Below are 26,638 nucleotides of genomic sequence, written 5' to 3' on the forward strand. Positions count from 1 at the left end.
AACTATGTGAAAATTTGAAGTGTTTTCTGTGTTGTGTTAAATTTTCAGCCTTTTTGGGCATCGTATGAATTTATGGTGAATTTTTCAAATGAACTGCGCAATACTGTCAGAAATTATATGTTCCGACCAGAGAGTTCAATATGTGATATGACTGACTGAATGACGTGATTTTGATATGAAAATTTTCATGGATGAACTTGAATGTGTCCTCTGTATCGTGACCAAAATTTAGCATGTTTTGAGGTCGGGTGAATTTAAAGTGATTTTTACAAAACGGTCGCGCAATTCTGCCAGTTTTCTGCCCTGATTAAATGACACTTATTTCTCAAGTTTAAAAGTATTGTATGATGCATGTATGTCCAAGGAATGTGCTTAAATGTTGAAATCACTTGTGAGAAGTTGAAATGTGTTACGTGTGTTTTACACCTTTGAGATGTATGTTGGGTTTGGGAAATTGAGGAAAACGTTGAGAGAGAGACGATAGGACATGCATAGTCAAATAATGTTGTGTGAGGTTGACTTGTGTTGTCGTTGACAAGGGTGTTGGGTACTCGTGAACTCGAGGATCGAGAGTTGCTAAGTTGGGTTGTGAATTACTAAGAGAACGAGGTGGGCTTTCTTTTCAAACCTCTTTATTTTTCCGAAAAATATTATGTGGAGATACAAGGGTGGTTTAACTGTTATGTCATGCCATGGACTGTTTTGTTATGAGATTGTGTGCCTGATGCCTAGTTCGTATGAGTTTACTCCGTTAGGCTATATGGCTGTTTTGTGAAACGAATTCGGGTCCGAGTAGGGCCGTAAATCCTATCGGGCTGTGTACACTGGTGGGATCGTGAGCCGTCCTTGCAAGTCGGCCGGTCTCGTGGGCGAATAGTGTGGCCACACTTTCGTCGCACTGTGGTTGTGATTGTTGGATTGATGTGAAAAGTGGGGAGATTATTTGACTGGCCAGTCTATGAAACTTTTTTTGTGTTCTCGTGATATTTTTCTTTACTGCGTATAAAACTCGAGATCACTAGTATGGATGACATAACTTGATAAATGTTTTCGGCATGAGCCCATTGAGTACAACAAGTACTCAGCCCTGCATTTTCTTTTAAAAAAATTTTGCAGGTTGAGCGGGATGTTGCGGTGGATGTTGAGCTGGCTAGAGACCTTAGGATACGTTGTGTCGTCATACATAGGCGTGATCCTTGACTCTCCTTGAACCTTATTTATCCGCTGCTATGTTTTAATTTATGTCTTAAGACTGTAAGCTTTTCGTTTTGGTGTTGGGACATGTATGGTGGTGTTAGGATTTAAACGTGCATCTACGTTGTCTTTTGAAAATGGTATTCTCCGAGATTTAAGTTAAGTGCTTGTTCTACTTTAGTTTTTAGTTATTATATTTCTTAAGTCTAATTTTTTTCCCATTGTCTTTTTAAAAGTATTTTATCTTATGTCTTTTCAAAAAAAAAATAACCTTAAAATCTTTAAACTAAGTTGTTTTCCTTTCTTCAAATTAATTAAGTTGTTCTTTTTAAATTGTAACCCATGCATGTCGGTCACGATCGCCGCGTTTGTGGTACCCCTTGTATGGGCGGTCGTGACAAATTCTGCACGGCCTCGACCTTTTGCTGGGTCTACTTGAATCCCTTTTGCCGTCCAAGAAAGTTCACTCGAGTCAACCAAAACTCACACTTACTAAACTTGGCATAAAGCTTCTTCTTTCGCAACGTTTCCAACACTGTTTGTAGATGCCATCCATGCTCCTCCTCGTTCTTTGAGTATACTAAAACATCGTCGATGAAGACTAGCTCGAACTTGTCGAGATACTCATGGAAAACTCGGTTCATCAAGTCCATGAAGATGGCCGGGGCGTTGGTCAGCCCAAATGGCATCACGACGAATTCATAATGGCCACAACGAGTGCGAAAAGCAGTCTTAGGCACATCCTCTCGTCGGACCTTTAGTTGATGATATCCTGACCTCAAGTCCATTTTTGAAAATACGCCCGCTCCTCGAAGTTGGTCAAACAAATCATCAATCCTCGGCAGTGGGTACTTATTCTTCAAGGTCATCTTGTTGAGCTCACGATAGTCGATGCACATCCTCATCGTGCCATCCTTTTTCTTTACGAACAACACTGGCCCTCCCCACGGTGACACACTAGGTCGAATAAATCCCAAATCTAGCAGTTCTTGCAACTGAATCTTCAACACTGCCAACTCTTTAGGGGCCATTCGGTATGGCGCCTTCGATACCGGCGCAGACCTTGGTTCCAAATCAATAGTGAACTCTAATTGTCTGTCGGGTGGCGGTCCAGGCAAAGCACATCGGGAAAATCTCGTATTATTGCCACATCTTCCACTCTCAAATCCTTCTTTTCCTCTCCGTTCAAGTACACAAGATACGCCGGACGCCCTTTTCTTATCATCGTGGTTGCTTGCAGTGCGGAGATTATGGAGGTTCGTCGGTTCATGGAGATCCCATATAAAATAGTCGGCTCTTTGCCCGGGGCTTGAAAAGAAATTTGCCTCTCCTTGCAAATGTTGCATCAAGAACTCGGAATATGTATCAAGAACTCAAAGTTTAATCAAACAGTCTTAACTTGGATATGAACCGATTTCGAATTGTAACAATTGGTTATGATCATCCCCACGGAGCTTGAAAGAACATAAGATAGGTCATAAATATGGGATGGAATCGAATTAAAGTCAATTCTCATAGTAGGCTACCAAACAAGATAATTCTGTTGTTCGACCAAATTTGAAAGGTCTGCATATCAATGGATAATGACTTATAGGGTTGGGAAAAAAAAATGATCAATTGTATGAGGATTGAGAAATATAGGCAGTTGTCACAAAGCGGTACTGATCATGGTTCAACGAAAATCATAATGTGGAATAATATAATCACATCAATGGGTTCATATGTTTGTGAAAGGCAACCAAAGTCAAAGGAGCTTTTGAAAAAAATCAAGTGGATTAAGTTTGTTAAGGCAAGGTACAAAATGTAGGCCTTAACTTTGTTTTGTAAAAAGAATGGTTCTATTATGGAAAGAATGCATATAGTGGAACTGAACCAAAAAGAATTTCACTCTAAGAGAAAGAACTTGACACAAGCATGGTTACAAATTGAAAAGCTGAACAAAAGTTTAAAGAAGAATATCCCATAGAAAACATGTCTGTGAAACATGCCTATATTGAAGGACATAACTGCAAGAAGCCTTAGGAATGAAGTTCAATAGCAAAGGCTCACAAAGTCAAAATATTGTTCGTATAAATAATAAGTCAAAGAAGACTACAATCAATCCAATTGTCCAAAGTTATGAAGGCAACACCACTTTCCAAGAATTGAAAGTGAGTTATGACTCAATGGAGGAAAAGAAATAATATGCATCACTTGCAAGGGGTGAATGAAACAAGTTGTTAAATAGACAAGGGCTCACGGTTATTTGAAAGGTCTTGAAAAAAATAACTTCTTAGAATCCAAGTAAGAACTGTTGATTAAATTAGTTTGTTATAGCTATTAAAGTCGCACCACCTCGTTAATCTTTCGCAAGCCGAGACTGGTAACATCGCTCTAAGAACTGTGGATTCCACGCTGAGATTCTTCGTGTCAATGCCACTAATAATGATAGTCGGAGTCCATATCTTCATAAAGTTCTCTACATGTCATAAAGATTATCCTCGTAGGGTATTGTTGTCATCCTCGTGCTCCTTAGCAGGGTATGAAGATCATCTCCATCGTGTTGCCACTCATGCAAGATTACACTATACTAATTTAAATCGCGAGTATGACCGCTCGTCTTTGCATGAAAATATCACTTAGCGTCAGCTCTTCTTGTCTCGCACCTTGACTTAAGGGTTTGCCTCAACTTTCATGTTCTCGTACGAGTCGTTGCTCAGAGAAGCAATAGTTAAGTTTTCAATATGACTCGCACGGTCAACTAGGCTTATATTTTAGGTACTCTACGTTCACAACACAATTCACCATCTCATTGATCATCATATACCACAATTTACGTCATTCAAACCTCAAGATAAACACACAACATTTTCACATTCCATAGAAAAACACTTTCGAACTTCACAATTATATTCAAAACTTTTGAAACAAAATTTCTTTACATTTTCACACCCTCCCAAAAAAAAAACTTCCCACATCTCAATTTTAAAGTAAAAGTTTTGACTCAAACTAAAACGTACTTTCACATCAACTTTCATCACTCGTATAAAACACTCCATAGAATAACGCGTCATATTTCGCACCTCATAACATACATAACATCACACGTCCATAGCTCAATTTTCCAAAGGTAATTAATTTTTTTTGAACAATTCATAAACACAACATCTTCCATTGATCAAATAAATTTTCCCAAAAGAAAGGACTAACATGTTTTCATTTAAAGTTCAAAGATATATATATTTTTTCTTTTAAAAATTTTTTTCAACAACTTTCCACAACATAAACATTTTTTTTCTCAATCAAACTCCACTAGAACTACTAGTCATTAATATTACAAAACATCAACCACAATATCCTTTTTCTTTTTTTTTCTACATATCAAACCATGCAAATCTTTCAAAACTCATAACACATTTGTATTCCAAACAAAACACTCATGCACTTCACATATATGTTTGAAACAACATTTTTAAATTATTTTTTTCTCAACAAAAATTTTTTTCAACATACTCAAAACAACTCATCAACCTTCATCCTTCATGTAAAACACTCCATCATCCTATGTTCACATGCTCACGTCGTAGTACTTTCACACATATAACACATACTTAGTCATCATACTAATCTTGCTCATGCTCCATATAATCACACCATAACAAATACATAATCAACATACAACACGTGCTTAGATCATCTTGTCAATCATGCTCATACTGCACATAATCATACTATCACAACATCGTATTCCCATATATAACACGTGTTTAGATTATCATACCAATCATGCTCACATTCAACTTCTTTATGTCATCAAATCATTTATTCACGAATTTCAACATGAAAATAACATCACATCATCACGTAATTACATGCTCATGCATCCTTTTGCCCATAACATCCTCATCATATCATCAATTTTGTACATCGTTCTCATATTTCATCCACAACTTAGAACATACCTCACTTTCCTTGGTTGAGCGTGATGCTTTGGATGTTGAGCCTTCGTGCCACTTCTAGTCAATAAGGGAAGATTCTCGGACCAGAGTGAAAGAACGAAGCTCTGATACCACTCTGTCACGACCGCCCATACTAGGGGTACTACAAACGAGGCGATCGTGACCAAGGGACAACAATAACGACGACATACAAGGATAACAGTTTATGAACGCTTAATTAGCTTAAAGGAATAATATTTTAGTTCATTAAAGGTTTAGACAACAAACTTTTAGTTTAAAAAACTTAATGTTATAAATTTATTTTTAATTAGCAACGACTTAAGATAAAATGATTTTTCAAAATAAACAGCGGAGAAATAAAAAAACAATTAACTTCCATAAGGAAACATTTGGGTTTAGTTCACGAGAAACCATTTTAGAGAAACAAGATAAACATTAGATTAAAGCCTAACACAATTAAACCTGTTCAAACACAGTACGAAATGGAATAAGGTCTTGAGGCATAGTTCAAAATATATAGCAGCGGAAATAAGGGTTAAAGAGAGTCAAGGGTGACGTCTATGTATGAAGACACAACGCACCCAAAGTTCCTAGGCCAACTCAACATCCACCGCAACATCCCGCTCAACCTGCACATAAAGAAAACATATGCAGGGTTGAGTACTTGTTGTACTCAATGGGCTCATGCCGAAAATATTTTTATATAGGTATGTCATCCATACCAGTGATCTCGAGTTTTATATGTGGTTAAGAAATATCACGAGACCACAAAAATATTTCAAAGTCTGGCCAGACAATTTATCTCCCCACTTTTCTCATCAATCCATCAATCACAATCATCATATCACAGTGCGACGAAAGTGTGGCCACACTATTCGCCCACGAGACCGGCCGACTAGCAAGGACGACTCACGAGCGCACCAGTGTACACAGCCTGATAGGGTTTTCGGCCCTACTCAGACCCGAATTAGTTTCACAACATAGCCATATAGCCTAACGGAACAAGCTCAGACGAACTAGGCATCAGGCAACAATCTCACAACAAAATAACATGGCATGACATAACAAGTTAAACCACCCTTATAACAAACACCACATCGAATTTTCGGAAAATAAAGAGATTTGAAAAGAAAGCCCACGTCATTTGCTTAAACAATTCAATATCCACTTAAGGCAACCCTCGTTCCTTGTGCTCACGTACTCACAATAACCCTTGCCAAACCACAATACAAATCAGCCTTCCATCAATTCACACTATCATGCATGTCCTATGTTCCTTTTATCATTCTCTTAAATTTACCCCTCCCAACATTCACCAACATAAGGAAAATATACCATAATATTTCTCAACGTGTCACACATAATCACTTCATAGGAAACATTCCTAAATCATAAATGCATCATATAATTCACTCAAACTTGGCAACAAGTGATATTTCCACATAACAATAAATCTGGCAGAACTGCGCGGTTGGTTTGTAAAAATCACCAAAAATCCATACAACCTCATATGAAACTAAGATTTGGTCACAACACAGAAGACACACTCAAGTTCATCCAGTTAAAATTTCACACCAAAATCACGTCATTTGGTCAGTCAAAACAATAATGTAACTCTCTGGTCGGAACACAAAAATTCTGGCAGCACTATGCAGTTCCATTGAAAAATTTACCAAATATTCATCCAATGTCCAATGAGGCTGAAATTTTCACAAAACTCAAAAGACAATTAAAATTCCATCTAGTTCAAAATTCACATCAAAATGATACCATTTGATCGGTCGAATAGAAAACGAAACTTTCTGGCGAGAAAACAAGTTTTGGCAGAATTGTGCAGTCGACTTCAAAAATTTATTAACAATTCATCTTTCGTCAAGTGGGGCTGAAATTTACACACAACACAGAAAACAGCTTGAAATTTACTCAGTTAAAAATTCGCACCAAAATAAGATCGTTTGGTCAGTCAAACACACGTCAGAATCCACTATCCGTACACCACAGTTTTTAGGTTTCACAATTTCAAATTTAGGGTTTTTTCCTCATTTATCCAAACAAAAATTTTCATGCTTCCCACACCCAATCATGCTTCAAAAGATCTCACAATCATGTTTTTCATAAAATCACAAAGCATTTACCACAATTCATCCACAAGTTCATTCATATACGATCAAAGCATTTACCACAATTCATCCACAAGTTCATTCATATACGATCAAAATGCATACACACATCTTTTCTTATGCAACCAAACAATTCCACCCGATTAAATCTTAGATCTACCATCTCTACACTCACTATATGATTGAAGGAGTCCAAATCCAGGTTTCAATGAAAAGAATGAGGAAAAGTGAATCAAATATACCTTTCTTGATTAAAACAAACGGTGGAAACAAAGATTTAGGCGGTTCTTCGGTAGATCTTAAAGATTCCACTCCAATTGAAGCAAGAACAAGGATGAATGGAGGATTTTTGGAGAGAATGAAGAGAGGGGGGAGGGAGGCGTGTGATGGAGAGAATGAGGGAGGGGGCGTGTGAATTAGGGTGGCTAGGGTTAGGTTTTAGTTTATTTATTCATTAGGTTTAATCTCACACCCAAATAAAAAAAATAAATAAATTGTGGGAGAATAAAACAAATTCCCACAATTAGAGTACAAAGTAGGCGTGTGTTTTGAGGGAGAATTTTCGAAAATTTTGATGGTGTGCACAAGGAAATTATTTAAATCCTCAATTAAATAGAATAGGATTTAAATTTGGTAATTTCTTTATAGGAAAAGACTCCCATAAATAGGCAACAATTAAATTAATTTCCACAAGGAAATTAAGCAAAAAAAACGTGTGGGATGGAGACACAATAGAAGAAAAATATTCACATCCCCAATTTATTTGACTTAGGTATTAATTTGATATTTAATTGAATAAAAGGAATTCCACAAAATAGGAAACAAATATATTCTCCTCTACAAATAGGGGGGGGGGGGGGGGGGGGGGGGGGGGAAATTGGCTTAATTAGCCACAAGGAAATAATTCAACTCTTAATTTAATTAGGGTGAGGGAATAAAATGTGGCAAGATTTAATTGGATTTAAAATAGCTAAAGGAAATCAATAAGGTACCAATTAAATCAAAGAAACTAATTCATCCTCCTAATTAAAATAGAGAATATTCGAAACTCACAAAAATAATAGGTTAGAGTTCGAATTTCATGTAGCACAATTTAGGGATAATTTTATTTGGATTTAATTTGGATGAATATCCCAAAACAATTAATTAAATCCAAGAAAGAATAAAATTTCCAACAGTTGGAGGGGCCGACAAAAGACACTTTATTTGGCTAGAACAAGATGCATGATCTTATTTAATTTGATTTTCCCCACATTAAAATATAAATAGCACTTCATTCCAATTCCCCCATGACGATTTATTCCACATAATCAAACTCAATCATGTAGCAACAATTGAAATTTTATAAATGAAATTTCCAATCGACATATATTAAATAAAGGTCACAAAAATTTTGGGATGTTACAAAACCCCTTTCATAACACTTAGCCTATACAATAGTCTAAGTGCGAGAAGTAAAGGGTTTGCTATTTTTGGCGCATGTGTTTTTGTTTATGTGTTTTTATTTTTGAGTGCATGTTAGCTCACAGCCTTATCTGAGGGCAGACACTTGTGAAGCGGGAGGGGGGATACAATGGCCAGTATGACATGTATATATGTGTGGTCTGTGTTGTTGTTTGTCTAGGTCTAGTTTTTTTTATATACGTGTTGATTGGGCTTAAAACTCAACTGCCTCGAACTGACGGTGAGGGGAATTGAGGGAGATAAGACATGCTGGACAATGGAAACCACCCCCCTTAGTATCTCCTAGTCACTGTAGATGATGCAAGTATGAGAGAAAAACCCATCCTTAGAGCCAAACACAAAAGCCCTCTTAAATGTGAGTTAAAAGCCTAAAGTGGAACCACTTTCCACTCATCAAGAAAAGAAAAGAGTGGCTGCCACAAGATGCCTAGGGTAAAGTGACCGCGTGTAGCATACAAAGGCAGTAGGAAACCCCCCTCCCAAAAAAAACCCTTACAACCCCACTTTTGAGCCATATATAACCCATCAGCCACTGAGACTGTGTGTGTGCAATGTATAAGGCAAGGAGGCAATTGGCCAGAAGGACATGCAAGAAAGAAACCAACTGGAGCAAGAAAGAAACCAACTGAAGTGCATAGAGATATTCATGGATGACCTCACAGTCTACGGGGACTCTTTCGACTCATGCCTTCATCATTTGGATATAGTCTTGGAGAGGTGTCAAGCGAAGAGCCTAGTCTTGAATTTTGAGAAGTGTCATTTTATAGTCACGGAAGGGATCGTCCTAGGACACCTGGTGTCAGAGAGAGGTATCCAGGTGGATCAAGCCAAGGTGGACGTCATTTCCAAACTGCCTTTCCCTACTGACCAGAAGGGGATAAGGGGTTTTCTGGGCCATGCAGGATTTTATCGATGATTTATAAAACACTTCGCCAAAATTGCCCAGCCCCTTACCAGACTTCTTCAAAACGAAGTGGAATTCAATTTTGATGAAAAGTGCAAGACTGCTTTCAACCTCCTCAAAGAGAAGCTGTTATCTACACCAATTATTTGGGCTACTGACTGGGAACATCCATTCGAAGTGATGTGTGATGCCAGCGATTACTTGGTGGGAGCTGTGCTGGGTCAGAAGATCGAGGGAAAAAGGTATGTGATCTTTTATGCATCTAAGACATTGAATCAAGCTCAAAGGAATTGTGATACCACAGAGAAGGATATGCTAGCCGTGGTATATTCATTCGAGAAGTTTTGGCAGTACTTGTTAGGATCCAATGTCATCGTCTATACTGACCATGCGGCCATTAAGTACCTGATTTCCAAGAAAGAATCAAAACCCCGCTTGATCCGATAGGTACTCCTGTTGCAAGAGTTCGATTGAGAGGTGGAAGACAAGAAAGGGGTTGAGAATAAAGTTGCGGATCATTTGAGCAAGATATTGTAGGATGGGAATAGCGAGGAGGTGCGAGATCGATTCCCGGAAGAGCACTTGTGTGAAGTGATTTTCGCCGCCAGAAAAATTGACTGGGAAGAAGTGATGAAGCTTACTGGCCAAGATGTGACAGAGAAAGGAAAGGAAAAAGTAGGGCAGGAGCCATGGTATACGGACCTAGCCAGCTACTTAGTTTCAGGAGAGCTTCCAGAAGTTCCGAACGTCACTAAGGCTCAAAGAATGAAGATCAAGAGTGAGGCAAAATACTACTTTTGGGACGATCCGTATCTCTGGAGGGTAGGAGCAGATCAAGTGATAAGAAGGTGCGTTCCTGACTGGGAGCAGAGAGACGTATTGACACATTGCCACTCTTTGGCATGTGGAGGACACTTCGGTCCCAAGAAAACGACAAGAAAGATTCTGGATAGCGGATTTTATTGGCATACCCTCAACAAAGATGCCTACGAGTTTTGTAGAAGTTGTGAGCGTTGTCAACTGACCGGTGGAATATCAGCACGAGATGAAATGCCACAAGTCCCGATCATTGTTTGTGAGTTGTTCGACATATGGGGGATGGATTTCATGGGGCCTTTTCCCTCGTCGTATGGGAACTTGTGTATCTTAGTTGCAGTTGACTACGTCTCCAAGTGGGTAGAAGCCAAGGCCACGAGCACGTGTGAAGCAAGAGAGGTTGCCAAGTTCCTCAAAAGTAACATTTTCAGTCGGTTCGGAGTACCAAGTGGCCATGGAGGTCAGGATGATGAACCCAGGGTACCGGAGACAGAGGTAGCAGAATGAGAGGAAGAAGGTAACAGGGAAGAAGCGAAATCTGAGGAAGAACCATCCGGGAACGAGGAAGAGGATCTGGCAGAGCCACCTGCACCAAGCCCTGCTCCGCGGAGGAGTAGGAGGAACATGTGACCACCACCACCCTTGACAAGTTAGTTTTTCTTTTCCTTTTTAAGTTTTAGTTTTTCGTATTTCGTATTTTATGTATTTTAAGTTTTGGTAGTATAATCTGTGTAGTATGTGAGCAAACCCCTTTCATAACACTTAGCCTATACAATAGTCTAAGTGTGAGAAGTAAAGGGTTTGCTATTTTTGGCGCATGTGTTTCTATTTATGTGTTTTTATTTTTGAGTGCATGTTAGCTCACACTTAGTCCACTGCGTACGTAGCCTAAGTGTGAGGAGTTTTTGTATATGTGTGCGTGTGTTTGTTGGGCTCTGTTTAGGTTTTAAAATTCTCCCACTTAGCCTATTATATAGTCTAAGTGTGAGAAGTTTTTAGTAGAAGCATGTGTTGCTTGTTTGGTATGTCTGTGTGTCAGCCATACTGGCCATTACCTTTTTCCACTTCACAGCCTTATCTGAGGGTAGACACTTGTGAAGCGGGAGGGGGGATGCAATCGCCAGTATGACATGTATATATGTGTGGTCTGTGTTGATGTTTGTCTAGGTCTAGTTTTTTTTATATACGTGTTGATTGGGCTTAAAACTCAACTGCCTCGAACTGACGGTGAGGGGAATTGAGGGAGATAAGACATGCTGGACAATGGAAACCACCCCCATTAGTATCTCCTAGTCACTGTAGATGATGTAAGTATGAGAGAAAAATCCATCCTTAGAGCAGAACACAAAAGCCCTCTTAAATGTGAGTTAAAAGCCTAAAGTGGAACCACTTTCCACTCATCCAGAAAAGAAAAGAGTTGCTGCCACAAGATGCCTAGGGTAAAGTGACCGCGTGTAGCATACAAAGGCAGAAGGAAACCCCCCCCCCCAAAAAAAACCCCTTTAAACCCCACTTTTGAGCCATATATAACCCATCAGCCACTGAGACTGTGTGTGTGCAAGGCATAAGGCAAGGAGGCAACTTGCCAGAATGACATGCAAGAAAGAAACCAACTGGAGCGAGAAATGGAGAAGCAAGGAGAAAATCGACCAGGAAGTCATTCCAGGTCCCAAAAAAAATAAATAATAAGAAGGAATAAGGGTGGCGAAGCCACAAAAAGGAAAGAAGAAGAATGTGAAGAAAATGGTCGAAAATACTTGACCACAAAAAATTGAGAAGGAACAAGGGTGGCGAAGCCACAAGACGCTACTGACCACTTGGGAAGCAACATCAGAAAAGTTCCAGCCAAGCAAGGTGACAGCCAAGAGCCTGAGCGCACACAGTTTCCCCACATCGAAATAAATTAGAGATTTTTAAGCCTAGAGCCTCAGGAACAACCAACCCAAACACTACAAGCCAATCCAAAGCATCTGTGGTTCAGCGCTATGAGAGAATACAGTCCTAATATTCCCGGTGAGGAATGAGTGACTGAGCGAATCTGGTGTTTGGCTGAGAGTTTGGGTGATCTTGACGAGCGGATATACTGACTGGAAGGAAAAGGGGGCGGCAGAAGTTCAAGGCTGTCTAAGGCTGGATTGCACCTGACCCAAAAGGGAGGGATGGTTGAAAATATAGCCCGGTTGACGTGTTTAAGTGTTTCTTTTGTCTTTTATGTGTGTTTGTCTTGTTTATGTGTTTTTCTTTGCGTCATAGTTTAGAGTCTAGGTTAGGATAGAGTCGGACAGAGGTGTAACCAGGCTAGAATTTGACTTATTGTTTTTTATTTGTTCTTCACGCTTGAGGACAAGCATGTGGTAAGTGTGAGCAGTTTGATAAGTCATATTCTAGGCCTTGGTTACTGGTCAGTATAATGTGCATAATTGGAATATATCTGCAAAACAGTTGCTAAAGTGTGCAGGGAAAGTGTTCTAGCCAGTATGGGAATGTTCAGATAATTCAGGTGAAAAGGGCGTCAGTAGGGTGCAATACTGACCTGGATGCATGCCAAAAAGGCTCGAGATGGAAAAGAAGGATAGTTGGGAAGATCAGGCGCAAGCAAGGGGCAAAAGAGTCATTTCATGAAGAGAGTCTACCCTAAAAATCAAGGGAGGCCTCCCTATTAAAAGAAGCCACTTGGAGAGAGAATCATCATCAATTAGTTCATCACTTCTACGCTTAGTTGGAAACCTCTCTTCGGTAGATCGGTCCCTCAGCATTATCCTTCATATTCTCGTTCCTCGCCACAGCCATGGTCACCTGAAGCTAATCAGTTCGCCGGAGTTCCACATCCTCTCGCTTCAGTCAGCGTGTTTCGTAGTGTCAGCAGTTTCATCGCCCGGAGTGGCAAAACAATCTTACTTGCTTTCGTAGTTAATCTTACTTATTTTTCTTACGTTGGATCTGTTGCGTTTTTCAATACATTCTAACTTCGAAGTATTTTGGTTGAGATCCGAACGTTTTTATGTTATGAAGTTGTTTTTGTGCATCTGTTCTTGTTTGATTCAGTTTCTTTCTGCCTAGATAGCTTAGATCTGATTGTTTCAGTAATTTCAAGGTATTGCAAGCATGTTTTCATTTCCGAATTGATAGATCTGAGTTCATGAGTTTATTTTGCTCTTAGATTCTAGATCTGAAATGGTTAAGTGTGAAAGCCTAGTTTACGTGATTTCTGCCACCTTGCATGTCACCCAGTAAGCGTAATGTCAGTTTCGTTAGTTTAATCTTTCGATTTGAAGTTTTAATTGTTAGATCTGTGTTTCCGAAGTTGTTAATCTGCAGTTCTTGTCCATTAATCTGGGTTTGTTGATCCGATCCAATTCATGTCGAAGAAGATAACATCTCCATCCAAGTTTTGGACCACTTTTGCTTTTTAGTTACTTTATGCTTTTGTCCTTTACTTTTCTCTACCTTTTCTGCTGGTACCCTACAGATCTCTCTGTCAAGTCGCCTAACTACCACTTATTCTCTGATCTGCCGTTTCGCCTTTTATAGTAATCCCGTACCATCCACATATTTTCAGAGACATAATGTTCCCCACTCTCACGTACCCAACTGCTTATTAATCATCATTCACCCCTCTTAGTCAGTAGAGTACCATCTTAAATTCTTGCCTAGTTAGAATCTCAACCCAAAGCTTGGTAGCTAACCAACCTTTCCAGAATATCACCACAATTACCAAAGCGCATTCTTCTCTGTGGGATTCGACCCTTACATCCACTATACTAGTCATTAGAAGTGGGTTGAGGAATTATTGATAGCCAGGTTCAGGATTAGCTGGGATTTTCTATCCTGATTAGTAGGATACATCCTTTGCTTGACGCGACACCTGCAACACCTTGGCTCTTTCAGGCCCACTCTCTGATGCTCATTGTGGTATCAACATTGAACAAACAGAATGAAATCGAGTCTGTTTCTATGTCTGTGGTACACTTGAACTTGAACGATGTGAAGAACTCCTTAGCAAGGGCCACTGGCACCTCCGCAGTTCTGTGGCTCAGCAGCCATTCAAACACTATAGCGCTAATATAAGAGAGGAACTCTTCCTCTGACTCAATTTCCTGAGGGAATTCGGGGTGATAGCTTTTTCCTGACTTAGCCTGCTTCCCCTTCGTTCCACGTTCAACATACGTTCTGGCCTTCTTAGGATCACTGAAATAGGACATCTCTCCTAGAAGCTTTTTGGTGACCACCACCTCTTCTGGCAAATAAATGGGGTTCTTGGTGTTGTCATCCCGGGAGTCTTCATTCTCCTCTCCTGCATCCTCTTCTGTATCTTGAGCGAAAGGCACTTTAATTGGTGCGGTAGTGGGCTCGCTCCTCTTCTCAGAGCCTGGACGTTTCTTGACAGCGGTTACCGCTGGTTTCTTTCCCTACGAGTGTGTCGTATCTCATAGCCCTTATCTGCACCATCGTTCACCTCTGTTTCGTCCATTGGATGATCAGACTCTGATTTCCTCGGCCTCGTGGCCGCTATTACCTCCTCCACTTGTTCATCCTCCTGTGTTTCTCCTTCGTCCTCCGGTATATACACATTCCCTGGTTCCTTAGCCTTTCCTTCACTTTCTCCTTCTTCTTCTTCTCTCTCCTCCTCCGAATTTCCCTCAGCTTCTTCATTCTCCTCGTCTTCTTCCGCAGTCTCAGGATCCTTGTCACCGTCCCCTAAACCTTCTTCCTCCGCAAAATCATCTCCTTCCTTGTCTTGTTCATCATCAACAGTCAGGTTCCCTTCATCGTGGATCTCTTCTTTCCTGTCCTCCTCAAGGACATTTACTTCGTCAGCATGTGTCAAATCTGGAGCTGGGAGTAATATTGTCGCCAGAAGATCGGCGCGCGTTGGTGAGGAAGAAAACTCCTTGACTGGAGTCATGGCCATTTGTGGTTGCACGGGTTCCCTTACTTCTGTAGGCTCGGTGTGGAGAGCAGATGTGTCGCAGATGGTAGGTTATGAGGAGGTTGCCTGAGATGGAATAGTGGTTGGCTCTCCGGATCTGCAAACCTCTGCCAGACGGGCATAAATTGCGCTGGCCTTTGCCCCTCGACCAAATGTTTGCAAGAATTCCCTCACGATTTGTTCTTGGTCGGCCTCAGGTGCAATTATGGAAGATGTGGGTGATGGCTCTATCGGCATCTCAAGCTTTCTTTTTGTGGTTGCACTCGGAGGATTTGTGAGTTCTGGCTGAGATATAGCTTGTCGTTTAGCAGCGGGGTTCACCGGTGGCCTCGCCGCTGCTCGTCCTCCTGCAACGGGTATCCATCGTGTTGGAACTTGGTGACTAGTAACGGCACCGTCGGAAGCTTACACACAGAAAATGAGGAATTTTGAAGATAGGATTTCGAACGTTTGAAAAGTGTGTATGAGAGGAACAAGCGTGAGGGGAATGTTTTAATAAGATGAAAGGGAGATAAAATACAATTCAAATAAAACAAAAGAAGGCAGAGGAACGGTCTCGTGTAACGTGAGTAACCGTACATCCTCTGCAAAAGTATTTGAAAATAATAAATATCTTCTTCATTTTGAATTTCAAATTTCAAATTTTGAATTCCCCAAAAATTTTCCAAAGTTTTCTTCCGCTAGAATTTACAACCGTGTTCCTGCCTGTCCTTTCATCCACACAACAAAAAACATTAAACAAAAGAAAGAAACATCGAACTCCCAGGTCAAGAAAATTAGATAGAAAACATTTCAAAGTTCAACTGACCTCCACGGGTTGCTCAATATTTCGAAAATATTTTTGGGGTTAAAAGATTTTCCTCTTTGTTTGGGTTTTCTTAAGGGAACATAAAAAAGAATATTCACAACATGTACAAAAACTGTTTAAGTATTCTTGGGAATTTGGTTTTGCCTTGAAAATTTTCAAATTTTATATCATTTCTTTGACCAAAGAATTTCCGAAGAATACTTAACCTTTCAACCAACTAGGCGATAGTGGGGAGCATGCGCAGTGGAACTTCTTCCACCACACACAGCTCCGAGCTATCCCTAAACCTCTTAGAGTTAGGAGTACACCCCTGAATTTCCACGGCTCCATTGGCTCTGAGGCTCACAATTGTGTAAGGTCGTGTCCACTTAGACTTCAGTTTCCCGGGCATAAGCATTAGCCTAGACTGGAAAAAGGAGTACTTTCTGCCCAACCTGCAAGTCCTTCGTCTGGAGATTTTTATCGTGCCACAACTTGGTTTTTTCCTTGTACCACATTGCCGCATCATAAGATTCGAGTCTCAGCTCCTCCAGTTCTTGCAGTTGCAGCTTCCTTTCCTCTTCACAGGCCTGAAGCTTCATGTTCATTTCTCTGACTGCCCAATAAGCCTTGTGTTCTATCCCAACCGGAAGATGACACATTTTGCCAAACACGAGTCTGTATGATGACATGCCAATAGGGGTCTTGAACGCAGTTCGATAGGCCCAAAGCACATCGTCTAGCCTTTTGCGCCAATCCTTTCGAGACGGGTTAACAGTCTTTTCCAAAATCCTTTGATCTCTCTGTTGGAAATTTATGCTTGACCGTTGCTTTGTGGATGATACGGGGTGGAGAGTCTGTGCTGTACCCCGTATTTCTTCATAAGCGCTTCCATCGTTTGATTGCAGAAATGCGTTCCTTGGTTTGAAATGACCGCCCTTGGCACCCCATATCTATTGAAAATATTCGCCTTAAGGAACTTCGTGACCTCCTTCGCCTCACATGTGGAAGTTGCCATGACTTCTATCCATTTCGATACGTAATCTACTGCCACCAATATATAAGAGTTACCGTAGGAAGATGGGAATGGATCCATGAAGTCCATCCCCCAAACATCGAACACTTCGCAGACGATTACTGGAATCTGAGGCATCTCATCTCGAGTGGAAATTCCTCCGGTCTGCTGGTATCGGTTACAACTCTGGCAGTACTCATAGGCATCTTTGTTCAATGTCGGCCAATAGAATCCACTATCTAGAACCTTCCGAGCAGTCTTTCTTGGACCGAAATATCCACCGTATGCCAATGCATGACAGTGGTCTAGTTTCTAATTTTCATCCTCCGGGCCCGTGAAATCTCTGGAGCACTGGGCAGTTCCCCTATGACTAAGTAGTTTGCTAGGTCAGCGAACCATAGTTCCACATTCAGCAGGTACTTCCCTTTATCAGAAATCTCGGCTCCAGTTGCGGCCATCACCTTATCCCAACGGATGATTCTTGAAGGTTCCCCTTTGACGTATAGATGTTCCTTTGGGAACGCATCTGATATAGCTTCTTCAGTTTCCCCTTGGAAAATTCTGCTGAGGTGGTCAGCAACCCTGTTCTCGGTGCCCTTCTTGTCTTTCACTTCCCAGTCAAACTCTTGAAGTAATAACACCCATCGGATCAGTCGTGGTTTGAACTCCTTCTTCGCCAGTAAATACTTTATCGCTGTATGGTCGGTGAACACGATTACTCTCGACCCCAACAAGTATGGTCAGAACTTCTCAAATGAGTAAACGACAGCTAGCATTTCCTTTTCCGTGGTGTCGTAATTTTTCTAGGCTTGATTCAGGGTCTTTGATGCGTAGAAAATCACGTAGTTCTTCCCTTCAATTCTTTGACCTAGGACTGTTCCAACAACAAAGTCACTGGCGTAACACATTACCTCAAAAGGATAATTCCAGTCTGGAGCTCTGATAATAGGGGCTGATACAAGCTTTTCTTTCAGAAGTTGGAAGGCCCTTTGACATGCCTCGTCAAAGTTGAAGTCTACGTCATTCTGCAGGAGGTGGGTAAGTGGTTGTGCGATTTTTGCAAAGTCTTTAATGAACCTCCGGTAGAATCCAGCATGGCCCAGAAATCCCCTAATCTCCTTCTGATTTGTAGGGTATGGAAGCCTTGAGATCACGTCCACCTTCGCCTTATCCACCTAAATACCCTTTTCCGAGACAACATGTCCCAGAACAATCCCCTCCTGCACCATAAAGTGGCATTTTCAAAATTTAGCACCAGATTTCTCTCTCTGCATCTTTGTAGCACCAGATCCAGGTTGGCGAGGCAGGCTTCAAAAGGATTCCCGTAGGCCGTGAAGTCATCCATAAAGATTTCGATACATTCATCCAACAGGTCTGAGAAAATACTCATCATGCACCTCTGAAAAGTGCCTGGCGCATTGCACAATCCAAAGGGCATCCTTCTATATGCGAATGTCCCAAACGGGCATGTGAAAGTCATTTTTTCCTAATCTTCTGGATTAAAGTAAATCTGAAAGTATCCACTATATCCGTCCAGAAAATAGAAAATTTCTTGCATGCCAATCTTTCCAACATTTGATCTATGAATGGTAACGGAAAATGGTCCTTCCGCCTGGCCTCATTTAATTTCCGGTAATCTATGCACATCCGCCAACCGGTTACCAATCTTGTGGGTACCAACTCATTTCTCTCATTTGTCACCACCTGGATTCCTGACTTCTTTGGTACCATATGTACTGGGCTTACCCATTTACTGTCGGAAATGGAGTATATGATTCCTAACGAGAACAGCTTGAGCACTTCCTTCAGGACTTCTTCTCTCATATTCGGGTTCAACTTCCTCTGCGGGTTTGGGTGGGATTTTGCTCCTTCCTCCAAGCGAATGTGATGCATGCAGAGGTCAGGGCTTATTCCAACCAGGTCGGATAGAGTCCATCCTATGGCTGTCTTATTCTTTTTGAGCACATACAATAGTTCATCTTCCTGCTCCTTGGTCAGATTGCTGTTGACGATCACTGGGAACGTTTCGTTCTCTTCCAAATAAGCATATATGAGGCATGGGGGCAGTGTCTTCAACTCCTTCTTCATTGAGCTTGTCTCCTGAGGCAATGGATTCTTCTTTACCTCCTCGGTGATTAATCCTTCAGGTTCAGACAAATTATCCACCATGGCCACACAGGCTGATCCCTTAGACCTGGCAGATTCAGGATCTTTACAAAATTCCCGAATTGCCTTTGCTAACTCTGCATCTGTCATTCCAAGTGTATTGACTGCCTCACACCAATTGGCCACTTCATTGTCGATGGAATGACTCAATTATGAATTTTGCACTTGTTCCTGCATTAATTCCGTCTCAAGAAATTCTTGGACTAGGGGGTTAATCACATCTATAGCATGCATATATTCTATATCCAGTGGTTTCTTCATAGCCTCATCAATGTTAAAAGTAAACTTCTCTCCATGCTAATCTAAACAAATGGTTCCATCAAACACATCAATGATTGTCTTAGCGGTGCTCAAAAATGGTGTTCCTAAAAGCACTCCGCTTGACTCAGCCGACTGGTACTCACTCATTTTAATAACATAGAAATTAGCAGGGTACAGAAAATCATGCACTTTAACTGTTGCATTTTCCAACACGCCCTCAGGACTGATGCATGACCTATCAGCTAATTGAATTACCACCTTCGTATCAACCATCCTTACTCCTTCCAGTTTCTTATAAAGTGAAAGCGGTAAAACATTTATTGATGCACCTAGATCGCACATGGCATCCTCGACCTTAATGTTCCCAATTGAAATGGGGAGAGTGAACATGCCTGGATCAGTACGCTTAGACGACATTCTTCTTTTCTAAATCACTGCCGATACGGTTTCCCCAATAACAATTTTACCGGCGATGAACTCTTTGATAAACTTACTGAAGATGGGCAGCTTTAAAGCTTTGAGAAACGGCATATTTATTTCTAGCTTCCCAAAAATTTCGATGAAGTCCGCTGGATCCTCCTTTTTATTCGTAGGTTCACCTCTGTGGGGAAAGGGTTTCACTTGCCTTTCATTGTTGCTAACGTTTCCCTTGGAAGATTCTCCCATTTCTCTCCTGATTTCTTCCACATGCGCCTCAATTCCTGGACTTGGGAAATGTTGATCAGCTACTCGGGGTATTGCTTTCTCACTGTTTGTACTCTGGTCATCACCCTCTGTTCTGACTTCCCCTGTTTTGATTTCCTCTGTTCCGGTTCCCTTCTCCAGTGGAGTTAGAGTGGGCTTTCCATCCTTCTTCACACTTGGACCATCATACTCTTGCCCCGATCTCAGGGTTATCTGGTTGATGTTCGCCTTATCTAGTGGTTTGACCGAGGCAGGGATCCTTCCTTCGTTCCCTCGCATCTCACTCAAAGAAGTTGCGATCTGAGAGAACTGTTTTGCTAACATGTCCATGGCTGTCTTCTGCTCAGTTTGCGCATCTAGAAGCTTATGCACCACGTCATTGTTGGACTGCATATTGTTCTGAATGTGCTGCTGTGAGTTCACCATATCATTCACTATATTCATCAATGCTTTTCGGCTATCTGGAACTCTACTGGCTAGTGTTTGCCCCTTGAGGGTGGTTTAGGCCATGTCCCTGATTCGGCCGGAAGTTCCCTGCACCTCCTGGGTTGTGGTACTGTGGATTCTGCCCTTGTTGACCTTGATGGTTGGGCTGAGAGTTCTGAGTGTTGCCTTGGTAATTCCTCTGATGCGGCAGCACGTATGAACTTGCTAGGTTGTTCTGATTCCTGTTCGCCCAGTTGGGATGGTCATTTTGCTGCCGATTGCCCCAATTGTTCCCCTCCTGATTTCTGTTTACCCAGTTCAGTTGTCTCTCCTGAGGGTTTGAATAGTTGTTGTTCTGTTGTTGAGGTGGCAAATTCGGATCATTGTCAGAACATCTGAAGTTTGGGTGATTCCTCCAGGGAGCATCCCTTTGCCTTCCCGGGTTCCAACTTCCATTAGGATTCCAGCTCCCCATGGCATTCGCCTGAGCTTGAATATCTCCTTCGTTCTGCTAACCATAGCACTGGTACACTTCCTCCGGACCTGGCGTTTGTTTGATCTTCTCTCCTGGGTCTGAGGAATTATTCTTTCCTAAAGCAATCATAATTGCTTTCTCCAGCTTATCTATCCTTGCATCTGTCCGGTCTTCATTCTTCACATTCACTGCCTCCACACTCCCCCTCTTAAGGATGGTGCGAGGAGAGTCGTACGCCTTCTTAGCATCGATTAGCCTACCCAAAATTTCTCGGGCTTCGCTCACTCGTTTCTTGGTAAAATTTCTCCCGCTCGAAGAGTTTAATAAATCCTTGGATTCCGGATTCGCCCCCTCATAGAAAATGTTGTATACCTCTGCTTCGCACATCCGGTTGTTAGGCATGAATCGAGCAATCCTTTGAAACGTGACCAATGTCGGCACGCCAGAATCTCCTTCTTGATTGCATTCATCTTATTCGACGGAAAAAAGTAGTCCAGGAATAGTAGCCTGAAATCCGCCCTTGAGCTTATAGAGTTTGCCGGCAGCCTCAGTAGCCAGGTGTTCGCCTCTCCCTTCAATGCGAAAGGTAGAGCACGTAGCCTATAATATTCCTCGGTCGAGTTAGGCGGCCTCTTCTGAATGCTGCAAAGTTTGCAAAACTCGTGTAAGAACTCGTAGGGACATTCTATCTTGCGGACGTACAAGTGTGGCATGACCGCCAATACATTGGTCTTGGTGTCTATTAATCTCTGAGCTGGGCTGATCACTATTGCTTGTGCCGGCTCGCTGTTCAGATGAGCATTAAGCGAGCCGATCTCTGGATCATTGTCTGGTTCAGCCACCATTATGACTGTTTCTTCTTCTTCTGAGTCTGCAGGTGACTTAACTTCCTCTTTGATGGGTGGAATTAGGTCGTCGTCACTTTCAGAACTTAGCTGGACCGGATCTCTTGTTGTCAACCCAGATCGGGTGGTAACAGGGAGACTATTTTCTTTATCTGCCAAACAAATGAGTTATTCCAGTGTCCAGACCTTGAGCCTCTGCTCATAAATTGAAAAGAAAACGAAAAACAACAAATTAAAACTATGTACGCCAAAAATCTCTAGATGCAAACATAAACAACGCCATCCATCCCCGGCAACGACGCCATTTGAAGCGGCTGGATTTGGTGTGTGTTTTTTATAGCTCTTCTTTAAATGCAAATTCTTAGGTCCAGAGGATTCACTAGAGCACAGGGTCTAGGAGATCATGAACTTTCAGAATGCAGTCGTTGTCACAACAAATCCCGCTTCAAAACCGCAACCCTCTACACTATTGGCTAGTATAGGGAAGTCGGGATCGAATCCATGAGGATGGAAGCGTTAGAATGCATTGAGAGAACTTTTGGATGGTTGGCTGCTGCCACGCATCACGAGGATTGAGTTTTAACTACTAGGCATGGGAATTGAAATCTAGTCTATTCTAACTACCAGATCTGGAGAACTGAAAGTACGTAAAACATAAATGCATGCATGATTCGTATCCAAAAGCAACTCGAGAGTATTCACCAAATTCTTGGGTCAAGTAAAAGAGTTTCCTAAAACAATAAGACACACAGCACGCAAAGTAAACGACAAGATCAGATTTCTCTAATTGGCTAATGACAGAAAGCTGCATTTAACAAACTAAAGCGTCTCGACTGTAACTACCGATCAATTACACTACCAACTATCAGATCTAATCTACTAGACTAAGTAAATAAGCAGCAACAAAGTTTTCCATGCAGATCCAAACACACGTACTTCAGATTCGAACAATTAATAGAAATCTAAGCTAGATCGACCAGAATCATCACCAAGCAAACCAGACAACTCCGATTCAATCTCAATTCAGTAGATCAACTCCGATCTCAACTCCGATCAACAAATCAATTGCGAAAAGCATCCAACACAGTAAATCAGAGCAACAAGCATCAGAATCAAACGAAAGCTGAAAAGGAAACTAGATTAACCATAAACTGTAAACGAGTCACAAACAGTCACCAAATTTCCGGCAAGGGAATCGGCGATATAAGAGTATGTGCAGAAAATAAATTGTTTCTTCACTCATTCTCGGAGTGGTATTACACCTTCCAAATGAACAAAATAAAAGCACCAACTAACTACCCCAGATCTGTCTTTGAACCAAGTGCGTGAGCTAAGTCAGTGAATTTAGAGAGTGAACTGAAATAACCAAGGAAAATTTCTAACTAAGTGCCCTCTTTTTACCCAATCTTCCTGGTATTTGTAGGCGCGGCTTGGATACCTAAGGCAACGGTCTTCTTGATTTAACGATTGTGCCCTCGAGGATTTCGCTCCTTTTTCTTCACTTTTTCTCTTCTCTTTCTTTGCCCTGGTAACTGTTCTTCGTTCTTGAGCCTGGCAGATAATTCACGCACCTGGACTTATAAATGCATGTTAGCACCGTAGAAAACATAGAATTTATATATAAAATAGATGCATGAAACGAGCCTTATCAATACTGTTGGGATTGAACTAGTCGAACGTAATCGTTTGAAACATCAAGAACAAGGAACGAGATGAATTTTAGCTAAACTGTTGTCGAGACTCTTTGTATTCAAATTTTTGATACATGATAAACTCAAAATGACGATGACACAAACTTATAAGCAAAGAAACTAACTTAAGCCAATATTTCTCTATTCTATAACTGCTACTCAAATAACATTAAATAATTAAAGTATAAAATAATTAAAGCATCATAACTCTTGCATCCACTTCCCCATGTTGCCAACTTCATCCACCTGCTTGTTGCTGCTGTAACTTCCAAGTTGGTATGGTCGTGCGTGAGCTACGACGCACTGGGTGGCTCAGCTAAACCAGGCTCATCACCCTCCCCTTCTATAAGACTAAGCTTGTCCTCAAGCTTAAAGTTTGGAAATCGTTTCTTAATCTCATCAGCTATCTCACACGTGGAGTCGTCCTGTAATAGATACTTCCACTTGTTTAAAACTTGATGTGGAGGTACCCCATGGATCAAGATTGATCGTTGAGTGAGCACCCACTCCGGTACCACATCAGGTTCCCCTTGCTCCGAGAGTGGTGATAAGGACATCGGCACCACCTCCGCACTACCCATTCACCATCGCAGTAATGACACATGAAAATTAGGGTGGACCTTACAATTTTCTGGCAACTGCAACTCATAGGATATCTTACCAATCCGATGCAAAACTTTGTATGACCCAAAGTAACGAGTTCCTAGTTTCTGATAGACACGACGGTAGACCGATTGTTGTCGATAAGGACGCAAGCGAAGGTATACCATATCGCCCTCTTCAAACTCCTAGTCACGGCGATGCTTATCTGCTTGGGACTTTTGCTGCTGATGTGCCAACTTTAGATTTACCTTGAGCTCTTGAAGAATTTCATCACGAGCTCGCAAGGCCAGATCAACTTCATGGACCATCGATGAGCCCAGCACATAAGGAACAACAACTGGTGGAGTTCGTCCATACATCGCTTCAAAATGAGACATTTTGATAGAGAGATGGTATGTAGTATTATACAGATATTCAGCCCAAGCCAAATACTTCTCCCACTGCAGTGGCTTGATTCCAGCATAGCAACGAAGGTATTACTCAAGGATCCGGTTAGTGACCTCCGACTGACCATCGGTTTGTGAGTGGTACGCCCTGCTCATCCTTAGTTTAGTTCTCATTTGACGAAAGAGCTCCTGCCAAAACATGCTTAAGAAAGCTCAATTACAATCAGTGACTATTGATTGAGGCACTCTATGAAGATTGAGTATGTTTCGAACAAAAGCATCAGCTACTGTCCGCGCCGAGTAGGGATGAAAAAAGCTACAAAGTAAGCATATTTAGAGAGTCGGTCGACAACGACCATTATCACATTCTTTCCTCCTGATTTTGGAAGTCCTTAAATGAAGTCCATTGATACATCGACCCACAATGCTTCCGGAACATCTAATAATTAAATAAGCCTACTCGGCATCCTAGTGTCCGATTTGTCCGTTGACAAATATCACACTAGTAGACATATTGAAGGACGGCTACCCGCATTCCCTGCCAAAAAAGAAACTCTAGCGAGCCGGCTATAGGTGTGTAGCACTCTAGAGTGACCAGCAATATTAGAACCAAGGAACTCACGTAGTATAGCTTGTCTTAGCTCTTTATCCTCTAGTACGACCACCTTACCATCCCTTAATAGATAGCCCAGACTAATTGCATAACGTGGATCTGAGCGCCACATCCTTTTTTGTGGCAACCATAATAGAATTCCACAACTCTGACTTGGGCACCGAAATAGAAAGCAATTCACCATTAGTGTCTCGCCTTGACAATTCATCAGCATCGCTACTCTTGGCTCCTGGACGATAGACTATCTTATAATCATATACCATCAGTGTTTCCATCCACCGCTACTGTTCAGGAGTCGAAAATTTATGTTAAAGCAAAAACCGAAGGTTGCGCTGATCTGTAACTATCTTGAAACGACGACCAAGTAAATAAGGGTGCCATAGTCATACTGCTTCCAAGAAAGCGAGCATCTCATTTTCATAAGTGGAACGGCTGCGTTGTTTATCGCTTTGACTACGACTCAGATAAGCAAGGGGTCTATGTTGCTGCATAAGAGCTGCTCTGATCCCATAACTCCTGACGTCGGTCTTGATCACAAACTCTTCTTCAAAGTTAGGTAAAGCTAGAACATGGGTAGACGTCATAAGTAGTTTATGCGTACCAAACACATCCTCCACCTCCTTAGACCAACAAAACTTATCCTTTTTGAGAAGTTGAGTGAGGGGTCGTGCAATCGCTCCATAGTCATGCACAAACCTGCTATAATATCCGGTTAAACCCAAAAATCTAAGCAGCTCAGTCACATTTCTTGGAGTCGGCCATGATTGCATTACTTGAATTTTTCTCTCATCCACTCTTATTCCTTGTGCAGAGATAAAATGGCCTAAAAACTGATGATTTTGCAACAAACCTAGAACTGTATGCACATGCTTCAAATGCACTTTTCAACTGGAGCTATAAATCAATATATTGTCGAAGATACTACCGAAATAAGTCATTCATTATAGATTGGAACGTAGATGGTGCATTACACAAACCAAATGGCATCACAAGGAATTCGTAATGGCTATTATGAACTCTGAACGCGGTCTTTGGGACGTCCGTTGCTCCCATTGTTATCTGATGATACCGTGCTCGAAGGTCTAGCTTGGTGAAAATTTTTGCACCAAATAGTTCATCTAACATGTCTTCAACAATTGGTATAGGGAATCGATCATTTACCGTAATTTCATTGAGCTTTCGGTAGTCAATAAAAAACCTCCAAGCCCAATCCTTTTTTTAACTAGGAGTACTGGTGAAAAAAATGGATTACCACTAGGTTGAATCAGTCCAGAATGCAACATCTCATCGACTTGATGTTCAATCTTATTCTTTTGGAAG

General features: G+C 41.4%; 1 protein-coding gene across 1 annotated transcript; it reads right to left on the reverse strand.

Moving 5' to 3' along the window:
• Nucleotides 1-16,391: 16,391 nt before the first annotated feature.
• LOC121803988 lies at nucleotides 16,392-17,306 on the reverse strand. Its single transcript, XM_042203548.1, has 3 exons — nucleotides 17,022-17,306; nucleotides 16,609-16,956; nucleotides 16,392-16,547 (listed from the first exon to the last, which is right to left on the reverse strand). Exons 1-3 carry the CDS (start codon nucleotides 17,304-17,306, stop codon nucleotides 16,392-16,394), a joined length of 789 nt encoding a protein of 262 aa, XP_042059482.1.
• Between the last annotated feature and the right edge of the window lie 9,332 nt (nucleotides 17,307-26,638).

The sequence above is a fragment of the Salvia splendens genome, chromosome 5, assembly GCF_004379255.2.
Source record: "Salvia splendens isolate huo1 chromosome 5, SspV2, whole genome shotgun sequence".
Lineage (NCBI taxonomy): Eukaryota > Viridiplantae > Streptophyta > Magnoliopsida > Lamiales > Lamiaceae > Salvia > Salvia splendens.

Excerpts from the sequence above, each read along its gene's own strand:
- LOC121803988 (XM_042203548.1), bottom strand. The coding sequence starts at position 17,306 with ATGCCTCAGATTCCAGTAATCGTCTGCGAAGTGTTCGATGTTTGGGGG. Across the intron at positions 16,957-17,021 it reads CGCTTATGAAGAAATACGGG|AGAGATCAAAGGATTTTGGA; the intron begins GTACAGCACAGA and ends AATTTCCAACAG. Across the intron at positions 16,548-16,608 it reads TCCAGACGAAGGACTTGCAG|TCTAAGTGGACACGACCTTA; the intron begins GTTGGGCAGAAA and ends GGGAAACTGAAG.